The following is a 19091-nucleotide window of genomic DNA, read 5'->3' as shown; positions in this document are numbered from 1 at the left end:
CATCTCCCCTCCCCAATGTCACCAGATCCAGCCGGGATTTAAAGTAAGAGCTCTGAGAAACGATATCCTTCTAAATATCAAATTTCATTGAGATCCAATCACCTGTTCGTAAGTTAAAAATACCCCATTTTTTCTAATTATTCATAATTACCCCTCCCCCCCTCACAACCCCAAAGAGACCGGATCCGTTCCGGTTATGTCAATCAGGTATCTAGGACTTGTGTTTATTTTTCCCACTAAGTTTCATCCCGATCCCTCCACTTAAAGTGTTTTCCGAGTTTTAGGTTTCGCCCTCCCAACCCCCCCCCAATGTCACCAGATCCGGTCGGGATTTAAAATAACAGCTCTGAGACATGATATCCTTCCAAATATCAAATTTCATTAAGATCTGATCAACCGTTCGTGAGTTAAAAATACTTCAATTTTTCTATTTTTTCTGAATTAACGGATTGTCAAATCGGGAAAACGACTATTTCTAATTTAATCTGACCCGGTCCCTGATACGCCTGCCAAATTTCATTGTCCTAGCTTACCTGGAAGTGCCTAAAGTAGCAAAACCAGCACCGACAGACCAACAGAATTTGTGATTGCTATATGTCACTTGGTTAATACCAAGTGCCTTAAAAACGAACATTTTACCAATCAAATGAAAACTTTTTTTTTCATTTTTAAAAACCGAAAAGTAATAATTAACTATTTTTCAAATTATTTTTGCATAAAGACTGGATTTTATTAAAAAAGTTAAATTTAAAATAATATAATTTGAAATTAATTTTTTTTAAATACTCATAAAAATTTGCTTCACTTATTAATTTCATAAATACTGTTTTTAATCATTAATACTATGTAAATTGCTAACAATGGTTTGAAATAAAAAGTTGTCAGACACATACAATATTACTAATTTAAAAAGAAAATCAACCATGAAATACTTTAGAAAACTGTCAAAAATTATAGGTATGAAATGTTTAACAATTAGCTTTGTTTGACAGTATACAACCTTTAACTGACTTGCACTAAGAGCTACATTCTTTTATCATAATCTTGATGTGATCTTGATATAGGGGCTAGCACCCTTCACAGAACAAATGCACTGTAACAAGACATCTACAATAACGCATTGCCTTCCCCTGAATCTTTGGCACCACCCTTGGCAGATCATCTAAACAGAAACACTTAACCTGCAGTAATAATGAATGGGATACATCAGTATTCCCCAATATCTGGAAATGTTCATCACTTCTACCTATCTTACAGGAAAACAAACCAGAACTTGAGCTTATATCATATAGACCTATCTTGATTACTCAAGTGCTAAAAAAAAATACATGGAGAAAATAATATATAATCAACTTGCATGGTTTGTAGGGTAATAACAGGATACCTCACTCATAGATTGGTTTAAGGAAACATCATTCATCAACAGGTACTTTTATCTCTTTAACAAAAGTCCATAAATGCTTTTCCAATGATAATTTTCTAATTGCTGCATTTTTGGGTTTTGATGGTGCATATGATAATGTCAATCATCAAATCCTAATTGCCAAACTTACAAATCTTGGAATACCCCAAATCTACTATCCTTCATCAAGTCCTTTATTTAAAATAGATCTCGTTTTTAAGGTAGGTGAAGCCTCTTCTACAACAAAGCCAATAACCAAAGGTCATCTACTGCCCCCCCTCTTCTTTATTCATCTTGCACACGAGCCTTCCTCCCACTAACACATAATATGCTAATAACCTAGTGTTATGGACAGCAGATAACACCTCTGAAATTACCTAGTAAAAGATGCAAAAACCACTCTTCCAGTTTGAACAATTTTCCAATAATCTTTGTTTATGGATTGCACCTGTTAAGTCTACAATTATTCAATTTCACCACAAGTATAACATCATCCATGCAAAACTAACACTAAACACCACAACAGCCTCTGGGGACACCCAGATGAATTACCAAGGCCTCATACTTGACCAATAAACTTATTTTCCACCTTCACATTGAATCAACAATATTCTTAAAGGAGAATTAGAATAATAAAGAATAGTATCTACATCTTGAGGGTGCAGTAGGAAAAAATTACACCAGTTCTATAATTGTTGTATAAGACCACAAACTGATTACAAGCTCAGTGTGTATAGTGTTTGTGTAGCCCAAATGCAGTTTAAACCAACCATGTGTAGAAAGTTGTGACAATACAAAATGATACAATCCAACTCATATTTGGTTTCAGCACACCCACAATTACTAATTTCCAATATAAAAAGAGTTGACCATCAACAATGTCAAAAAGAAGAAATTTATTCTAATTAATTATTTCTAAAAGCTCCAAAAGCTTACACCTTAAATTGCAGCTAGTGTGGAGCTAGAAAGTGATGACGAGTTGTATTCAAAGTTCTTGAGCGACCAGGTACTGTTGCATGATCATCACCTACATCCAATATGCCCAGGGAACTTGGCTGCACTTGATGAAATAATATATCAAGAGCATTTTCTAATTTTAGCTTTTTTAGTCAAAAAAGAATCAAAAGACCTTACAGATGAACTAGTTTCAAAGGGCACAATGACAAATTTTCAGTGTATTCCAAGCTACTCAGGTATTATGGGTAATCACTGCGCAGATGAAGTTGCTAAAAAAAAATATTGACCAGCCAAGTAGGAGACCCACCCCCTCAGAGGTTCAACTCAATGGAGATTATAAGATTATTCAGATTTAAGCACTATCTGATAAATAAATAACTAAATTCATCTCCATTTCTAATAATTATTATTCAAAAATTTATTTTAAAATCTGTTTAAACCTGAAATATGACAAATGAAATAATAGACCATTGTAAATATAATATGCTATTCCCTGGACAGTATGCCCTTCAAAATAAACTCTTGAGAGTGTTTCTAAACACAAACTACCACTGTCAGTTAAACACAAGGCTGACTTGCCATGCACAAAGAATACTAGACTTGACATACACCTGAATTAACCAGTTCCCAGAATCCAAAGGGCTGCTACAGGACATAATTAGCAGATACCTTTAAAAGCTGGGCTGGACAGAAATGCACTTGAAGAGTGCCAAACTTGAAACATACACTGGTAACCTGAAACCCAAACAGCCACTAAAAGACACAGGCCAGTAAATAGCAGATACATGTTATAGTTTACCACATTCTACATAAACAGGGGAAGGGAAGTGGGCTAAATGGTCATGACTGAAAAGCACACATTTATCAAATATAAAAATAATAAATAGCCTCATTGACAATCATCATTAGGGAAATTTTTTTTCAGTTTGAAAATGTTGACAAGAATATTATTACTTTTTAAACAATTGCTTTAATTTCTTAGTTGTCAATTGGCTTTTTCTATCACTAATTCAGCCTTTTGAACAAATGTTTTGCTTGTCTGTTCATAACTTTATTATACCTTTTTTCCAATTTCAAGCTGGAGTGCCTTATAATGTGTTAGATTTATTTTATTATCATGTCATTTTATTATAATCATATTTGTTTTATCATTACTTTTTATTTTATTTTTTATCATATTATTTTGGTGTCATCATATTTGTAATATTTTTTGTTTTTATTTCATTCATTATCATATTATCTTACGATCTAACATATGGTATTATCGTGTTCCCTTTTATGGAGCCTCTAACATCCATTGATACACAGGTAAGGGTAAAGTACAGCAGTTCAAACTTTAAAATGATTGAAGCACTTTAGAATGTTCTACCCTAGTTCAGAATTCCATATTTCCCTTAAAAAACATTGGTAGTACTCAACTGACACTATTTTTCTCTAAAGAACTGGAATCCTTAACTAGCTCTAAGCTGCAACCTAAGGTAACAACACATGTCTTCCTTCTGAAAGGCCAAGCATCCTAGCAATTTACATGGTTGAATACATAACAATAGATTGGCTGCAATCCAACCCGAGATTTACACACTAAGACAAACCATGTAACCTAGCTATAATAACAGTAAAATTCCTTTCAAAGAACCTGTGTTCAATTAATTTCTATAGTTCCGTATTCACTTTATTTAGGTAAAACTGGACTGGAACTCGTTAATTGGTTACTCTCTCCACAAGAAAAATATTGGCAACATCTCAAACCACATAGGCCTGCTATAATAGAAAATTGTAAAGGAAAAATGATCAGGCCAACAAAACACTGAAAAACAATGCAAATATTTTGGGAGACAACTACTTCCCTTCTTGAGTACTTACAAGAAATTTCAAAGAAAATGTCAAAAAACATGGGACAATAGAGAAAATCAAACAACTTGGAGAGTCAGTGTAAAATATAAACCAATAAAAAAAGCAATATAAGCCAAAATCAGAAGATAAATAAAATTCAGCAAAAACCAAAAATTGTAAGAATTAAAACCTAACACCAAAGGTGAGTCACCAATACCCATGACTAGTAATTAATTCTTTGCTAGCTGTGGGTATTGGTGAGTGACTTGCTTTAGGTGTTGGGTTTTTTTTTTATTCTTCTAATATTTAATTTTTATTAAATTTTATATAATCATCTAGTTTTGGCTTTTATGCTGACTCTCTGTGTTGTTTTGTTTTCTTTGTCTTCCCAAAATTTCTTTATATTTTCTTTTTGCAGTGAAGAAGGGAGTTGGTTGTCTTCCTGAAAATTGCTTTGTTTTTCAGTATCTTCCTTGGCCTTAAAAAACCCTACTTTGATTGTTTTTTCTTCATGCAATAAACAGCAATAAAAGCCAAAATCAGAAGATAAATAAAATTCAGCAAAAACCAAAAATTGGAAGAATTAAAACCTAACACCAAAGCTGAGTCACCAATACCTATGACTAGTAATTAGGCTCTTTGCTAGCTGTGGGTATTGGTGAGTGACTTGCTTTAGGTGTTAGGTTTTTGCTTTTTATTATTCTAATATTTAGTTTTTATTGAATTTTATAATCTTCTAGTTTTGGCTTTTATGCTCACTCTCTGTGTTGTTTTCTTTGCCTTTCCATGTTTTTTTTATATTTTCTTTTTGCACTGAAGAAGTGCACGAAGTTTTGCACTGGAGTTGGTTGTCATCCTGAAAATTGCTTTGTTTTTCAGCATCTTCATTGACCTCAAAAAACCCTACTTTGATTGTTTTTTCTTCATGATTTTTTTCTTATTAAAGGTAATATTCTACACAAATAAGAGTAGTATTATCAAATTCCTCGTTTTATGCTATTTTGAAATATCATGGCTATTATTCTGACTCTAATTACCCCCCCCCCTCATTGGTGGTACCAGATAAAGTCCAAATACTGAATTTTCACAAAAACAACTTTAATCATAAACAGAACAGATCATAAACATGTCTCCTTCTGGAGAGCTGCTACCAAGTTCAGTAACAAAGACTAACAGCCTAGCCAATAAGGATGGACTAGGGACCATCTAAGACCCCTTGTACATGGACTGAGCCTAATGTTAGACAAAAAAAAATTGATTAAAATGTATCTTTACTCAGCATGGATACCACCTCCTATTGTTTGACATTAATCAGTTTGGACAGATGGGATTGGCTGATAATTAGTACTAAGTTAACTGGGATTGGCTAGTTACAATCTTAGAGAACTTGGTTTTTCGAAATTTTGACAAAAGTTACTCCTATAAGCTAGAGTATGAGAATATAATTGTGACATTTTAAATGTCAATCATGATAATGTCAATCATCAAATCCTAATTGCCAAACTTACAAATCTTGGAATACCCCAAATCTACTATCCTTCATCAAGTCCTTTATTTAAAATAGATCTCGTTTTTAAGGTAGGTGAAGCCTCTTCTACAACAAAGCCAATAACCAAAGGTCATCTACTGCCCCCCTCTTCTTTATTCATCTTGCACACGAGCCTTCCTCCCACTAACACATAATATGCTAATACCCTAGTGTTATGGACAGCAGATAACACCTCTGAAATTACCTAGTAAAAGATGCAAAAATCACTCTTCCAGTTTGAACAATTTTCCAATAATCTTTGTTTATGGATTGCACCTGTTAAGTCTACAATTATTCAATTTCACCACAAGTATAACATCATCCATGCAAAATTAACACTAAACACCACAACAGCCTCTGGGGACACCCAGATGAATTACCAAGGCCTCATACTTGACCAACAAACTTATTTTCCACCTTCACATTGAATCAACAATATTCTTAAAGGAGAATTAGAATAATAAAGAATAGTATCTACATCTTGAGGGTGCAGTAGGAAAAAATTACACCAGTTCTATAATTGTTGTATAAGACCACAAACTGATTACAAGCTCAGTGTGTATAGTGTTTGTGTAGCCCAAATGCAGTTTAAACCAACCATGTGTAGAAAGTTGTGACAATACAAAATGATACAATCCAACTCATATTTAGTTTCAGCACACCCACAATTACTAATTTCCAATATAAAAAGAGTTGACCATCAAAAATGTCAAAAAGAAGAAATTTATTCTAATTAATTATTTCTAAAAGCTCCAAAAGATCCAAAAGCTTACACCTTAAATTGCTTTTCACCTTAAATCAACAATGTCAAAAAGAAGAAATTTATTATAATTAATTATTTCTAAAAGCTCCAAAAGATCCAAAAGCTTACACCTTAAATTGCAGCTAGGAGAAATCTAAGGATTTCTTCTTGTGGAGCTAGAAAGTGATGACTTGAGTTGTATTCAAAGTTCTTGAGTGACCAGGTACTGTTGCATGATCATCACCTACATCCAATATGCCCAGGGAACTTGGCTGCACTTGATGAAATAATATATCAAGAGCATTTTCTAATTTTAGCTTTTTTAGTCAAAACAGAATCAAAAAACCTTACAGATGAACTAGCTTCAAAGGGCATAATGACAAATTTTCAGTGTATTCCAAGCTACTCAGGTATTATGGGTAATCACTGCGCAGATGAAGTTGCTAAAAAAAAATATTGACCAGCCAAGTAGGAGACCCACCCCCTCAGAGGTTCAACTCAATGGAGATTATAAGATTATTCGGATTTAAGCACTATCTGATAAATAAATAACTAAATTCATCTCCATTTCTAATCATTGTTATTCAAAAATTTATTTTAAAATCTGTTTAAACCTGAAATATGACAAATGAAATAATAGACCATTGTAAATATAATATGCTATTCCCTGGACAGTATGCCCTTCAAAATAAACTCTTGAGAGTGTTTCTAAACACAAACTACCACTGTCAGTTAAACACAAGGCTGACTTGCCATGCACAAAGAATACTAGACTTGACATACACCTGAATTAACCAGTTCCCAGAATCCAAAGGGCTGCTACAAGACATAATTAGCAGATACCTTTAAAAGCTGTGCTGGACAGAAATGCACTTGAAGAGTGCCAAACTTGAAACATACACTGGTAACCTGAAACCCAAACAGCCACTAAAAGACACAGGCCAGTAAATAGCAGATACATGTTATAGTTTACCACATTCTACATAAACAGGGGAAGGGAAGTGGGCTAAATGGTCATGACTGAAAAGCACACATTTATCAAATATAAAAATAATAAATAGCCTCATTGACAATCATCATTAGGGAATTTTTTTTTTCAGTTTGAAAATGTTGACAAGAATATTATTACTTTTTAAACAATTGCTTTAATTTCTTAGTTGTCAATTGACTTTTTCAATCACTAATTCAGCCTTTTGAACAAATGTTTTGCTTGTCTGTTCATAACTTTATTATACCTTTTTTCCAATTTCAAGCTGGAGTGCCTTATAATGTGTTAGATTTATTTTATTATCATGTCATTTTATTATAATTATATTTGTTTTATCATTACTTTTTATTTTATTTTTTATCATATTATTTTGGTGTCATCATATTTGTAATATTTTTTGTTTTTATTTCATTCATTATCATATTATCTTACGATCTAACATATGGTATTATCGTGTTCCCTTTTATGGAGCCTCTAACATCCACTGATACACAGGTAAGGGTTAAGTACAGCAGTTCAAACTTTAAAATGATTGAAGCACTTTAGAATGTTCTACCCTAGTTCAGAATTCCATATTTCCCTTAAAAAACATTGGTAGTACTCAACTGACACTATTTTTCTCTAAAGAACTGGAATCCTTAACTAGCTCTAAGCTGCAACCTAAGGTAACAACACATGTCTTCCTTCTGAAAGGCCAAGCATCCTAGCAATTTACATGGTTGAATACATAACAATAGATTGGCTGCAATCCAACCCGAGATTTACACACTAAGACAAACCATGTAACCTACCTATAATAACAGTAAAATTCCTTTCAAAGAGCCTGTGTTCAATTAATTTCTATAGTTCCGTATTCACTTTATTTAGGTAAAACTGGACTGGAACTCGTTAATTGGTTACTCTCTCCACAAGAAATATATTGGCAACATCTCAAACCACATAGGCCTGCTATAATAGAAAATTGTAAAGGAAAAATGATCAGGCCAACAAAACACTGAAAAACAATGCAAATATTTTGGGAGACAACTACTTCCCTTCTTGAGTACTTATAAGAAATTTCAAAGAAAATGTCAAAAAACATGGGACAATAGAGAAAATCAAACAACTTGGAGAGTCAGTGTAAAATATAAACCAATAAAAAAAGCAATATAAGCCAAAATCAGAAGATAAATAAAATTCAGCAAAAACCAAAAATTGGAAGAATTAAAACCTAACACCAAAGGTGAGTCACCAATACCCATGACTAGTAATTAATTCTTTGCTAGCTGTGGGTATTGGTGTGACTTGCTTTAGGTTTTGGTTTTTTTTTTATTCTTCTAATATTTAATTTTTATTAAATTTTATATAATCTTCTAGTTTTGGCTTTTATGCTGACTCTCTGTGTTGTTTTGTTTTCTTTGTCTTCCCATGTTTCTTTATATTTTCTTTTTGCAGTGAAGAAGGGAGTTGGTTGTCTTCCTGAAAATTGCTTTGTTTTTCAGTATCTTCCTTGGCCTTAAAAAACCCTACTTTGATTGTTTTTTCTTCATGCAATAAACAGCAATAAAAGCCAAAATCAGAAGATAAATAAAATTCAGCAAAAACCAAAAATTGGAAGAATTAAAACCTAACACCAAATCTGAGTCACCAATGCCTATGACTAGTAATTAGGCTCTTTGCTAGCTGTGGGTATTGGTAAGTGACTTGCTTTAGGTGTTAGGTTTTTGCTTTTTATTATTCTAATATTTAGTTTTTATTGGATTTTATAATCTTCTAGTTTTGGCTTTTATGCTCACTCTCTGTGTTGTTTTCTTTGCCTTTCCATGTTTTTTTTTATATTTTTTTTTTTGCACTGAAGAAGTGCAAGAAGTTTTGCACTGGAGTTGGTTGTCATCCTGAAAATTGCTTTGTTTTTCAGCATCTTCATTGACCTCAAAAAACCCTACTTTGATTTTTTTTCTTCATGATTTTTTTCTTATTAAAGGTAATATTCTACACAAATAAGAGTAGTATTATCGAATTCCTCGTTTTATGCTATTTTGAAATATCATGGCTATTATTCTGACTCTAATTACCCCCCCCCCCATCATTGGTGGTACCAGATAAAGCCCAAATACTGAATTTTCACAAAAACAACTTTAATCATAAACAGAACATAAACATGTCTCCTTCTGGAGAGCTGCTACCAAGTTCAGTAACAAAGACTAACAGCCTAGCCAATAAGGATGGACCAGGGACCATCCAAGACCCCTTGTACATGGACTGAGCCTAATGTTAGACAAAAAAATTGATTAAAATGTATCTTTACTCAGCATGGATACCACCTCCTATTGTTTGACATTAATCAGTTTGGACAGATGGGATTGGCTGATAATTAGTACTAAGTTAACTGGGATTGGCTAGTTACAATCTTAGAGAACTTGGTTTTTCGAAATTTTGACAAAAGTTACTCCTATAAGCTAGAGTATGAGAATATAATTGTGACATTTTAAAACTCTGTTTTTTTATTGATTCTGTCCAAGATTGAGTCCATCTAGGATCTAAATACTTTGTTTGGATTAGACTTTTTGCTAAATTAGAAATTCACTGAGTCAGTCTAGAGAGCATTGACTTTTGATGAACTTGTTATAATAGCTATGCAAAAGTAAACCTTTTGGATATAGATTTACTGCTTCAAAAAGTGAGATGCAAAATGTTTTGGGCCTTTTACCTTTACCCAATCCTGGTTTATAAGGTCAAGATGGATATATCTCAGTATAGACTTGCCATCTATGTATATAGCCTACTTATCTCTAGAGTTGGTTATACAATTGATATTGTAGCTTGCTGAAGTCTTCCCAATGCAGGCTAAATTTAGCAAATTTCCTGATAATGAGATATATAAGAAAACATAAATATCATTAGAATCAGAATTCCATCCTAAATCTATATATAATTTTTGTTTACAGCAGAAATGAACTTTGCCTTAATCCCCTAAAATGCAAATATGTAGGCTAGTCTACCCTGAATACTATATATGATATGCACTGAATCCTCTATATAAGTCATTCTCTTCTTTAAATTGATCAAATGGCATAAGCCTACATAAGGAAACATTTTGAGAAAACAAATTTTACTTCATGATATGAAGAATAATCCTAGTTAACATATTTTGCAGGGGAAGAACCTTTATTATTGACTATTTTCATTGTATTTCCAGTTTTTCTGTCACATTCCTAAATATGTGTGTCCTTTCTCTAAGCCTTGATAATTTTTTATAAATAAATGCCCATTTATCATCTAACCTAACTTATCACTATTTGTCTATTAATATGTTGTTGTCAAAAGTTATTTGAGGGTACTGATGGTGTTTAATTACATATATAGATTATTAGGAAATGGAAAAATACAGTTGAATTTATCTTTATTTTTTGGAATTTTGTATAAAAAATTGTACAACTGTGAAAATAGTGAAGATAGCCTAAAAGTTTTTCCCTTGCAGAATGTGTTAACTATGATTATTCTGGATATTATGAAGTAAGGATTGTTCAATAAAAAATGGATTTATAATGAAACAGTAGCCTAAGTTTGAGAACAATGTTTTAAGCCTTTTTTATACCCCATTTTTGGTAATTCTTAAGAGCTCAAAAATTACTTAAATTTAAATTTATGGTAGAAGCAATTATTATATTCATAAAGAACATAAAAAAGGCATCAAGTGGGATGTTCAAAGTTGGAGAACAATGTTTTAAGCCTTTTTAATACCCCACATTTTGGTCATTTTTATGAGTTCAAAAAGTGCTTAATTTGAATTTGCAATAGAAACAATTATTATATTTATAAAGAACATGAAAAAAGGCATCAAGTGTTGTATTCAATTTATTGGTAAGTCAATTATATGAACTACAAAATATTTATCAAATTGTTTTTTGACATGTTTCCTTTTGTAGTGCTTGAACACTAGGCTTATACCATTCCAATAGCTTGTCAAAATATTGGAAAGTTTGTTGCACATAGCCTGGCCTATATAATGTTGTTTAAATTGGAGAAGCCAGTTGTTTGGACCCAAGACTGGCTTCTCTAATTTAATGTAGGAAAATGCTGTGTATTACACCTTAGAATCAATAACCCAATGGCAAAATACATGATCTACAACCCACCACCAAAGTAAGAGCACAACTAGAGAACAGAGCAGAAGAAAGGGATCTTGGTGTCATCATTGATGATAAACTTAAATTTCACAGCCATGCTCTGTGCTTCTTTCCTGTGCAAGCTCTGGTCTTGGACTACTAAAATGAACTATCAACAGCAGAGAGGCATCTATATTTATAAAACTATATAAGGCTCTTGTCAGACCCCATCTTGATTTTGGCATGTGTCTTACTCATCCTTCTTACTGACAAGATGAAATGTACAGAGACAAGCAACAAAATGCATACAAAGTCTGGCATCAACCTCATATGAGGACTGCCTCAGGTACCTTAAATTACCCACTCTAGTTTATAGATGCTTGTGCAGCAATATGATGCTTACTTACAAGCTGCAGAACAAAAAGTTAGCAATCTTGGTACCAACCAGCACAACACAAGAGGACACTCCAACAAGCTACCAAAGTCAATCTCCCAATCAAAAACTTGCCAAACATTCTTTTTGAGAAGTCATAAACCATTGGAATCAACTCAAAGATTCAACTGCCAGTTGATTCAACTGTCAACTCAATCCAGTCCTTCAAAAACCAATTTGACAAAGAATAGGAGAAGAAGCAGTGGATATTCAACAGGCAGTCATTAATTCAAGAGCACTATAGGGCTGTTAAAGCTCTCAGATAGATTAAGGTGATAATGTAGGCCAGTGTATAGGCATATCCTATGCTATTTGCACATTAGGGGGTGAGGTAAAGTTCATTTCTAACACAAATGAATGTTACATTTGGATTCAGGATTAAGCTCTATTTCTGAAGGGATATCTATTTCTCAGCTACTTCACAGAAAATGTATTACACATAGGATGTCTGAATCTAAACATAATTTTTTTTTTTTTTTAATTACCCCTCTATTGACTATTCATAAGGTAGATTTAAAATATTCAGCAGCTTTTATAGATAAAATTTTGAAGCTAATAACATTCTAATTAGGAAATTGAGATAAATTTACAGGTAGAATTTTCCACTTTCTATGATGTGTAATGGAGAATTATTAAGTGGTTGTTATCTGTCTAATTATATGGCTCTATATTGACTTGCATCTTAACTCACCTTCCGATAATCCAGTCTGAAAATCCTGCTCACTGCTCTGCAGCTCAAGAGATATCAAGTTGAAAACTTTTTTGGAATTTTCTGATGACAAATCCAAAACAAGGTCTTTTTCAAAAATCTCTTCATTAAAATATTTCCTATGCTCAGAAGTTTGACTCATTGTTATGGTCCATGAAATATTTACGTTTTTATAATCCTTTCTTCAAAACCTAACGGCGTTTTTAGCAGCCTAAAATCCTGTCTTCATTACGATTTTTTCAGGCGAAGTGAGCCGAGTAAAAACAGCTTTTTTCATCAAAAAACAAACGTTCCTGATAAAAGCCATTTAAAATGTGCCTGATTTGCCTTTTTGGGCCTTGAAAAGTATCAAAGGAGACTGAGGTTGCCGGAAAACTAAAAAAGCATGGGTGACAATGCCTGAAAAAACCAAAACGTAGACAAGGTTAAAGGCCTATTCTAGTGACATTTGTTGATCAACAATGTGGGGTGATATATAAAAATAGGATTAAATAGCCTAAGTTAAGAAGAATGAGCTAGGGGGTTTTACATGGGTCTCTTTATTTTGAAATTTTTTCTTTCACATTGAATTTTAAGGAATATTTTCATCACTCTAAAAATAAAAAAGATTTCGAATTTTTATATAAGAAAGTAAATGAAAGTAAAAAATGTTTCTCTGCTAGATTTCGAAAAATGGACGTTGCTTAGTCCCCCGTACATTTTTGTCAATTTAGGTGTTTAGAACAATAGTCGGTAATATTGACTCAAATACCAAACTTTTCACCTCCAACAGTTGAAAAAGTCCAAACTATCAGTTTTGTTACAATTTTAAAATGTACAGATCACCAGCAACTGAAAATATAGTTCTATTTTTTCTATTTAACACCCACCTGTAGCCACTGAAAATCCTCTGGAGGTTATCAGCCCTACTAATATTAATTTTTATTCGTTTTGATTTTGACTCGGCTATTTATTCTAACTTTTGTCTATTTTGAGTTTCATTTATTTATTGATATTGATTTGAAGTAGTTTTATGCTTTGAAGATTACTTGACTTTATTCCAATCAATTTTCAGCTTAATGGAGCTCTTTACTTTCCTTTGAAGAACTTATTTTGTAGAAATATTTTTATTTATTTTTTTTTTCGTTTTTTATTGACATAGTCATTTTCATGTAAAAAAAAGAAAATATCTTATATCTTTTTGGGTTTTTATATAAGTATTAATAGTTTGCTTGCTATTTGTAAGTTGGGAGAAACTTTTTTAACAATTTTTAATCCTGAAACAAATACTACTTTTTAGTTTAATTTTATACCTCCTCACATCAACCGAGTTAAAAGTTGATATTATCTCCCAAAGATGTTATCTATGCTCTTTGATAGCCTGGATACACTTAAACTCTATTTATTTATTTAAATTGTAAGAGCAGAAGCAGCCATATTGGTAGCCCCAAAAGCTTCAACATATTATCCTCAGTCGTTCTCGATACATTGCTAAGGTATCTTATTGGCAACCATAAACACAATGTTTTTTTATTTAGTTTTATAGCATAATGGGTCAAACACATAATAGTAGGGGATTGACATACCCAATATCCTTAACGACTTAGTTGCTGGACCCTTCTACTATGCTGAACAAAATAGTTGTCTCTAAATTTTGACTGGATCGAAAATGAATCGCCTTGAGAGACGGGCTGATTGCCCTCCAGTCTCTTTTTATTTTTAAAAAGGACATTAGAACTTTTAATTTCGTATCGAATTAGTCTCTTTAAATGTTTCAATGATATATCTAGCTACTGAAGATTGGTGCTTCCTATCATATTGCTTTTATGTCCTTTTGAAAACCGGCAACCAAACAGTTTTTTCGTTTAATTGGAACTCCCACTGAACGCTTCCTAAAAGTTTCACCCTAATGCTCTTAGCGTCATTAGTTACATTAGTAACTGTAGTGGTAGTATTAAAAGTAGTCATATAGTGCCATCTGGCTCGCTCAAAATACCCCACAACTTACTCTTAAAGGTCTAAGTTAATAATATAAATTGTTCTTGAGATTTTGCTTTCTCACTTTATGATAGTCCACAAGTTCATAGTTTATTTTAATATAGTTCAACATCCGCCTAAATATTCCCTATATCTAATTACTGAGGAGTTTAATCGATCAATTTTGATGAATTGATTTCGGCTGAATGTGTCATGGAAAAAGAGGATGTCAAGGAAGGGGGGATTTTTTGTCCTCCATCACGTTTGACTCTTAAAATAGAGCTAGAACTGAATATTTTCAATAAAATGAGCCTCCTCTAAAGTCTAAAAGACCACTCCTTCCATAAAAGCCTTACATACCTCCGGGGTATAACTTATAACCCTTACTCCCCTGGCTTTGGGGGATCTGTCAACCCCAAAGGCCTTTTTATGTAAAATTTGGACTATTTTTGAACATATGGCTATCTCAAAATTTCTATTGGATGCATTTGGGGAAAAGCTAACGTGGAGGGAGGCGTATAGCTGCCTTCTGACAAATTTGACTCTTAAAAATGGCACTTAAACTTCTCATTTCCAATCCGATGACCCCCTCCAAAGTGTATACAGCTCTTATCACATTGAATAGCTTCACTATACTTCTATAACTTCACTATAACACTATAACTTCTGATTACCAGTACACTGATCCCTCTCCAAAGTTTATACCACCATCCTTTCTATTAAAACATTATATGCCCACATGGCGTAGATTAACACCTTTGCCTTGAGGGCTATGGGGGGTTTGATCTTCAAAGACGTAATTTATGGTCCTTTCAACTACGCTGAACAAAATTGCTATCTCAAAATTTTGATTGAATGTTCTTAGGGAAATGGTGGATGTAGGGAGGGGGGTTGAGTGACCTCCAATCACTTTTGACTATTAAAAAGACCACTAGAACTTCTGATTACCAATCCAATGAGCTTCCTCCATGGTTTACACGACCGCCCATTCTATGAAAATCTTATATGCCAACAGTGCATAACTTACAACCTTTGCCGTGAGGGTTGTGGGGGGGAGGGGGTTCATCCTTAGTGTCATAATTTCGGAAATATTAGCCTACGCTGAACAAAATGGCTATTTCAAAATTTTGATTGGATATGTTTGGGACAAAGATTGGCTTGGGGAGCTGTTTACCCTCCAACCACTTTTGAATATGAAAGAGGTCACTAGCCCTCTTAATTTCAAATTGAATGAGCTTTTTTTTGAAGTTTCTACGACATTTCTTTCTATGAGAAGTGCCCGGGTCTAAAAAAACAAAAATAAATCATACTTTGTACCCACATCACTCTTTATTTAGGCAGTGCTATTGCTCTGCTCATGAAAGGTGTTTTTTTTAAATTTCTGCTATACAGCATTGGAAGTGCCAATTAGACTAGGTAAGCCCCTCACGCTAACAGTCAGCTTATCGGCACCCAGGCTTTGGATTGAACATATGTTGGCTATTTCTAATCAAATCAACGATCATATTTTCAATTCATGGAATTCTTCAAATATAAGCTATACTAAATTTATCAAGTGGTTATCATTAATTAGAAAAATGTTCAAGTAGTAGTAGCCTAAGTTACGTCAGCTAGGTGAAAGTGTAACTTATTTAAAGTAAGTTAAGCACGTCTTCCATGCCGATGTGGACGTGACGAAAAACCAACGTGCATCTGGCTTAATAATCTGCACTGATTTATCAGTGGCGCGCTGCCGATGAAAAACACGCCGACGCAGAAAACTTTTGGCGGTGTGCCAGTATGCCAACGGTACCATTAATTCAAAGATCCAATAAATATGCCTCTAGGGATAACATGACCCCCACAGCCCAAGGGAAAAAAATTTAAGTTTTACAATTTGCCCTTTTTATATATACTGTTTGTACCCTTCCTCCAAGGGGAGGAAAGTCTTTGGATGACTTTTCCAGTGGAAACTGTGCATGGGGATGGGTACCTTAAGGTAAGCTATTTATTGGAAAATGTACCTATTTTTTCAAGAGAAAACTTTCAACGGTGACTGGGGGAATTTCTCGGGTAAAATTCACGAAAAAAGAGAGGGGGGGGGGGCACCTAAATCTAAAGATACTAGGTGCATCGAGAAGGAATAGCTATGGGTGCTAAATTTAAACACTTTCAGAGCATGTTGATTAAGATGTTAAAAAGTGGTCGGAGGGAAACAAGTCTCTTCCATTCCCTTATTAGCTGCCCTTCCTCCAAAAATATCTGATCAAGTTTTGGAATCGCCAACTTGTTCAAAATTGTCATTAAAGTCAAATAACTGTACATTTGGGGATTACTTAACCTCCTGATTGAAGGGTTGGTTGGGATTACTAACCTCCTAGACAGAAGGTTGGTTATTGGGGAAGATAGCATGTTTGACCCTGAGTCTCGAAAAAAACTAAGAATTTTAAGGTAAAACTTTTAAAAAATAACGAGGGGAATGTCAACCAAAATCAAAGCAAATTAGATGCAGGAGGATTTCCGAAAGGACAAAACAGGAGTATCCAAGAAACGGCTAAGGGTAATAAGTTGAAACTTTAAAGGCATGTTGGGAGACATATTGAAAAAAGAGCAAATGGCAGCCACCCCTCTTGCTCTTTTAGATTATCTCTGTAAAACTGATAGAGATATTTAAAAGCCATTTTATTTGAGATTATCAGAAAGTCTAATAGCAAAGCCTCTGTGGATGCCGTGCCCCCGCCGCCCCTAGGGCAAGGAATATAAACTATGCAATTTATCCATATCTTGAATGCATAATTTATCATCCGGAAAGGGGGTGAATATTTGATCCAGGATTTGTCCGAAAAGGCTAAGATATTGAGCCAAAATGTCGGGAAATGTTGAGGTGTGTGCTGAGCTAAATCAAAAGAAACCACATGGATCCAAGTTATGAAAAAGACCTATCCAGAGAGGGGAAAATTTGCTATGGGGCATGGGTAGGGGTGCAGTTTCACCCTCCATATCCAAGCTGCCCCCTCCCTCCTACCTCAGTTTGCCCTCACCCCTAGATGAAATTTAGTTTTTGATAAAGATGTTTTCAAAATTAAAATAAGCCTGCTTAACTCAAGTATCCAGAGAAACAGGTCAGTAACTCTTTGTCTTTATGGTAATATATGACTAATTTATCAGTTTTCTTTGTCATTTTCACTTGATTTTCGAGAATTGGCTCAAACTTTGTCCCTCCCCCGTATTTTGACGGATTACGCCTCTGGGCAAATCTGCAATATCTTAATAGCAGGTAGGGAATTAACTTTAATCAGTCAGGACCTTTACTGCTACTTCTACTACTTCAGCTGGAAAAGAGATTGGTTGTAATTACAACTATGACTACTTCCAACTGCGACAACTTGGAACTGTGAATGCGACTATTTGCAACTACTAAGACATCTGCTTGTGACTATTTTCAGGGAATGTTGAGCTTTGAAGCTTTGATGTTGAAAAAAAATCACTTTTAAGTTTTTATACTTTGATGAAACTTTGATGTTGTAAAGAAAATTGATGTTGAAATGGAAAATGTTGAAAAATTTGAAACTTTGGAAAAAAAAATTAATTTAAAAATACTTTTCAAAACAGAGGTTATTCAAAGAATATTAAAGAGCCATATTAAAGTTAAGACTAGAAGACATATATTTTTACGATGAATTAAACTCAAAACCAACCAGAAATTACTATTAAAGAACAAATGAAATCCAGAACGAATAGAAATCAAATAAAAAATGATAGCAAACAAACATACGAAAGAGACTAATATAAATGAAAAAATAAATCTTAAAACGAGCAAATTAAAATTGAATATTCAAACCAAATTGAAAACGAACAAAAGTCAATACAAATAAGAGTTTGGCTACTGCCTCCTTCCCTAACTGTAAAAGTCTAAAACCTGCTGTGTCATTTAAGCTTTACTGAATACGAATCATAATTACAAACATTTTCTTTTGTGCTTAAACATTGAAAATAAAAATAAAGTTTAAATTGAAATAACTCTTGAACAGGTAAACTTTCTTTCACTAATATCATAATATATCAAATGTTCAGTTTAACTTTATTAGTGGCCTGTGTATTACTCCTTCTTCAATTTTTGCCAGAATAATAATTCATTTGGCTTGTTTATTTATTGAGATAGTAGTTATAAAAAGAATATGGAGCTATTAAAGTGATTCTCCTTTTTGCGTACAAAATAGCTATTTCAGGAATTTCAAAGAAGTAGATGGTGGTATGGGTGCCACATCTAGGGCGTAATTTCATCAAAATCCTGGGTACGATAACGCTGGAGCTGGTTTTCCCAAGTCAAGGGAAAAATGAAAAATGATAATAAAGAAAACTGGTCTGTTTCTGTAGATGCTTGGATTGCGTAGGCATACCTTAGTTTTGATGAGTTTTCGAGGACACTTTGATTTCAGCTGTGGAAGAAGGGGGCTTGGAGTCTCAGAGGATAGT

At 33.5% G+C, this 19091-nt stretch overlaps 1 protein-coding gene across 1 annotated transcript in view; it reads right to left on the bottom strand.

Annotated features, from left to right (window-relative positions):
• Positions 1–12873, bottom strand: part of LOC136032810 (nuclear hormone receptor FTZ-F1-like) — a 114139-nt gene extending 101266 nt beyond the window's left edge. The window contains exon 1 of the mRNA XM_065713220.1: positions 12663–12873. Coding sequence (XP_065569292.1) covers positions 12663–12822 — 160 coding nt within the window. The 5' untranslated portion in view covers positions 12823–12873. The remainder of the gene's footprint in view (positions 1–12662) is intronic.
• Between the last annotated feature and the right edge of the window lie 6218 nt (positions 12874–19091).

This window comes from Artemia franciscana, chromosome 1, assembly GCF_032884065.1.
Source record: "Artemia franciscana chromosome 1, ASM3288406v1, whole genome shotgun sequence".
Lineage (NCBI taxonomy): Eukaryota > Metazoa > Arthropoda > Branchiopoda > Anostraca > Artemiidae > Artemia > Artemia franciscana.
This window is presented reverse-complemented; position numbering and strand designations above follow the sequence as displayed.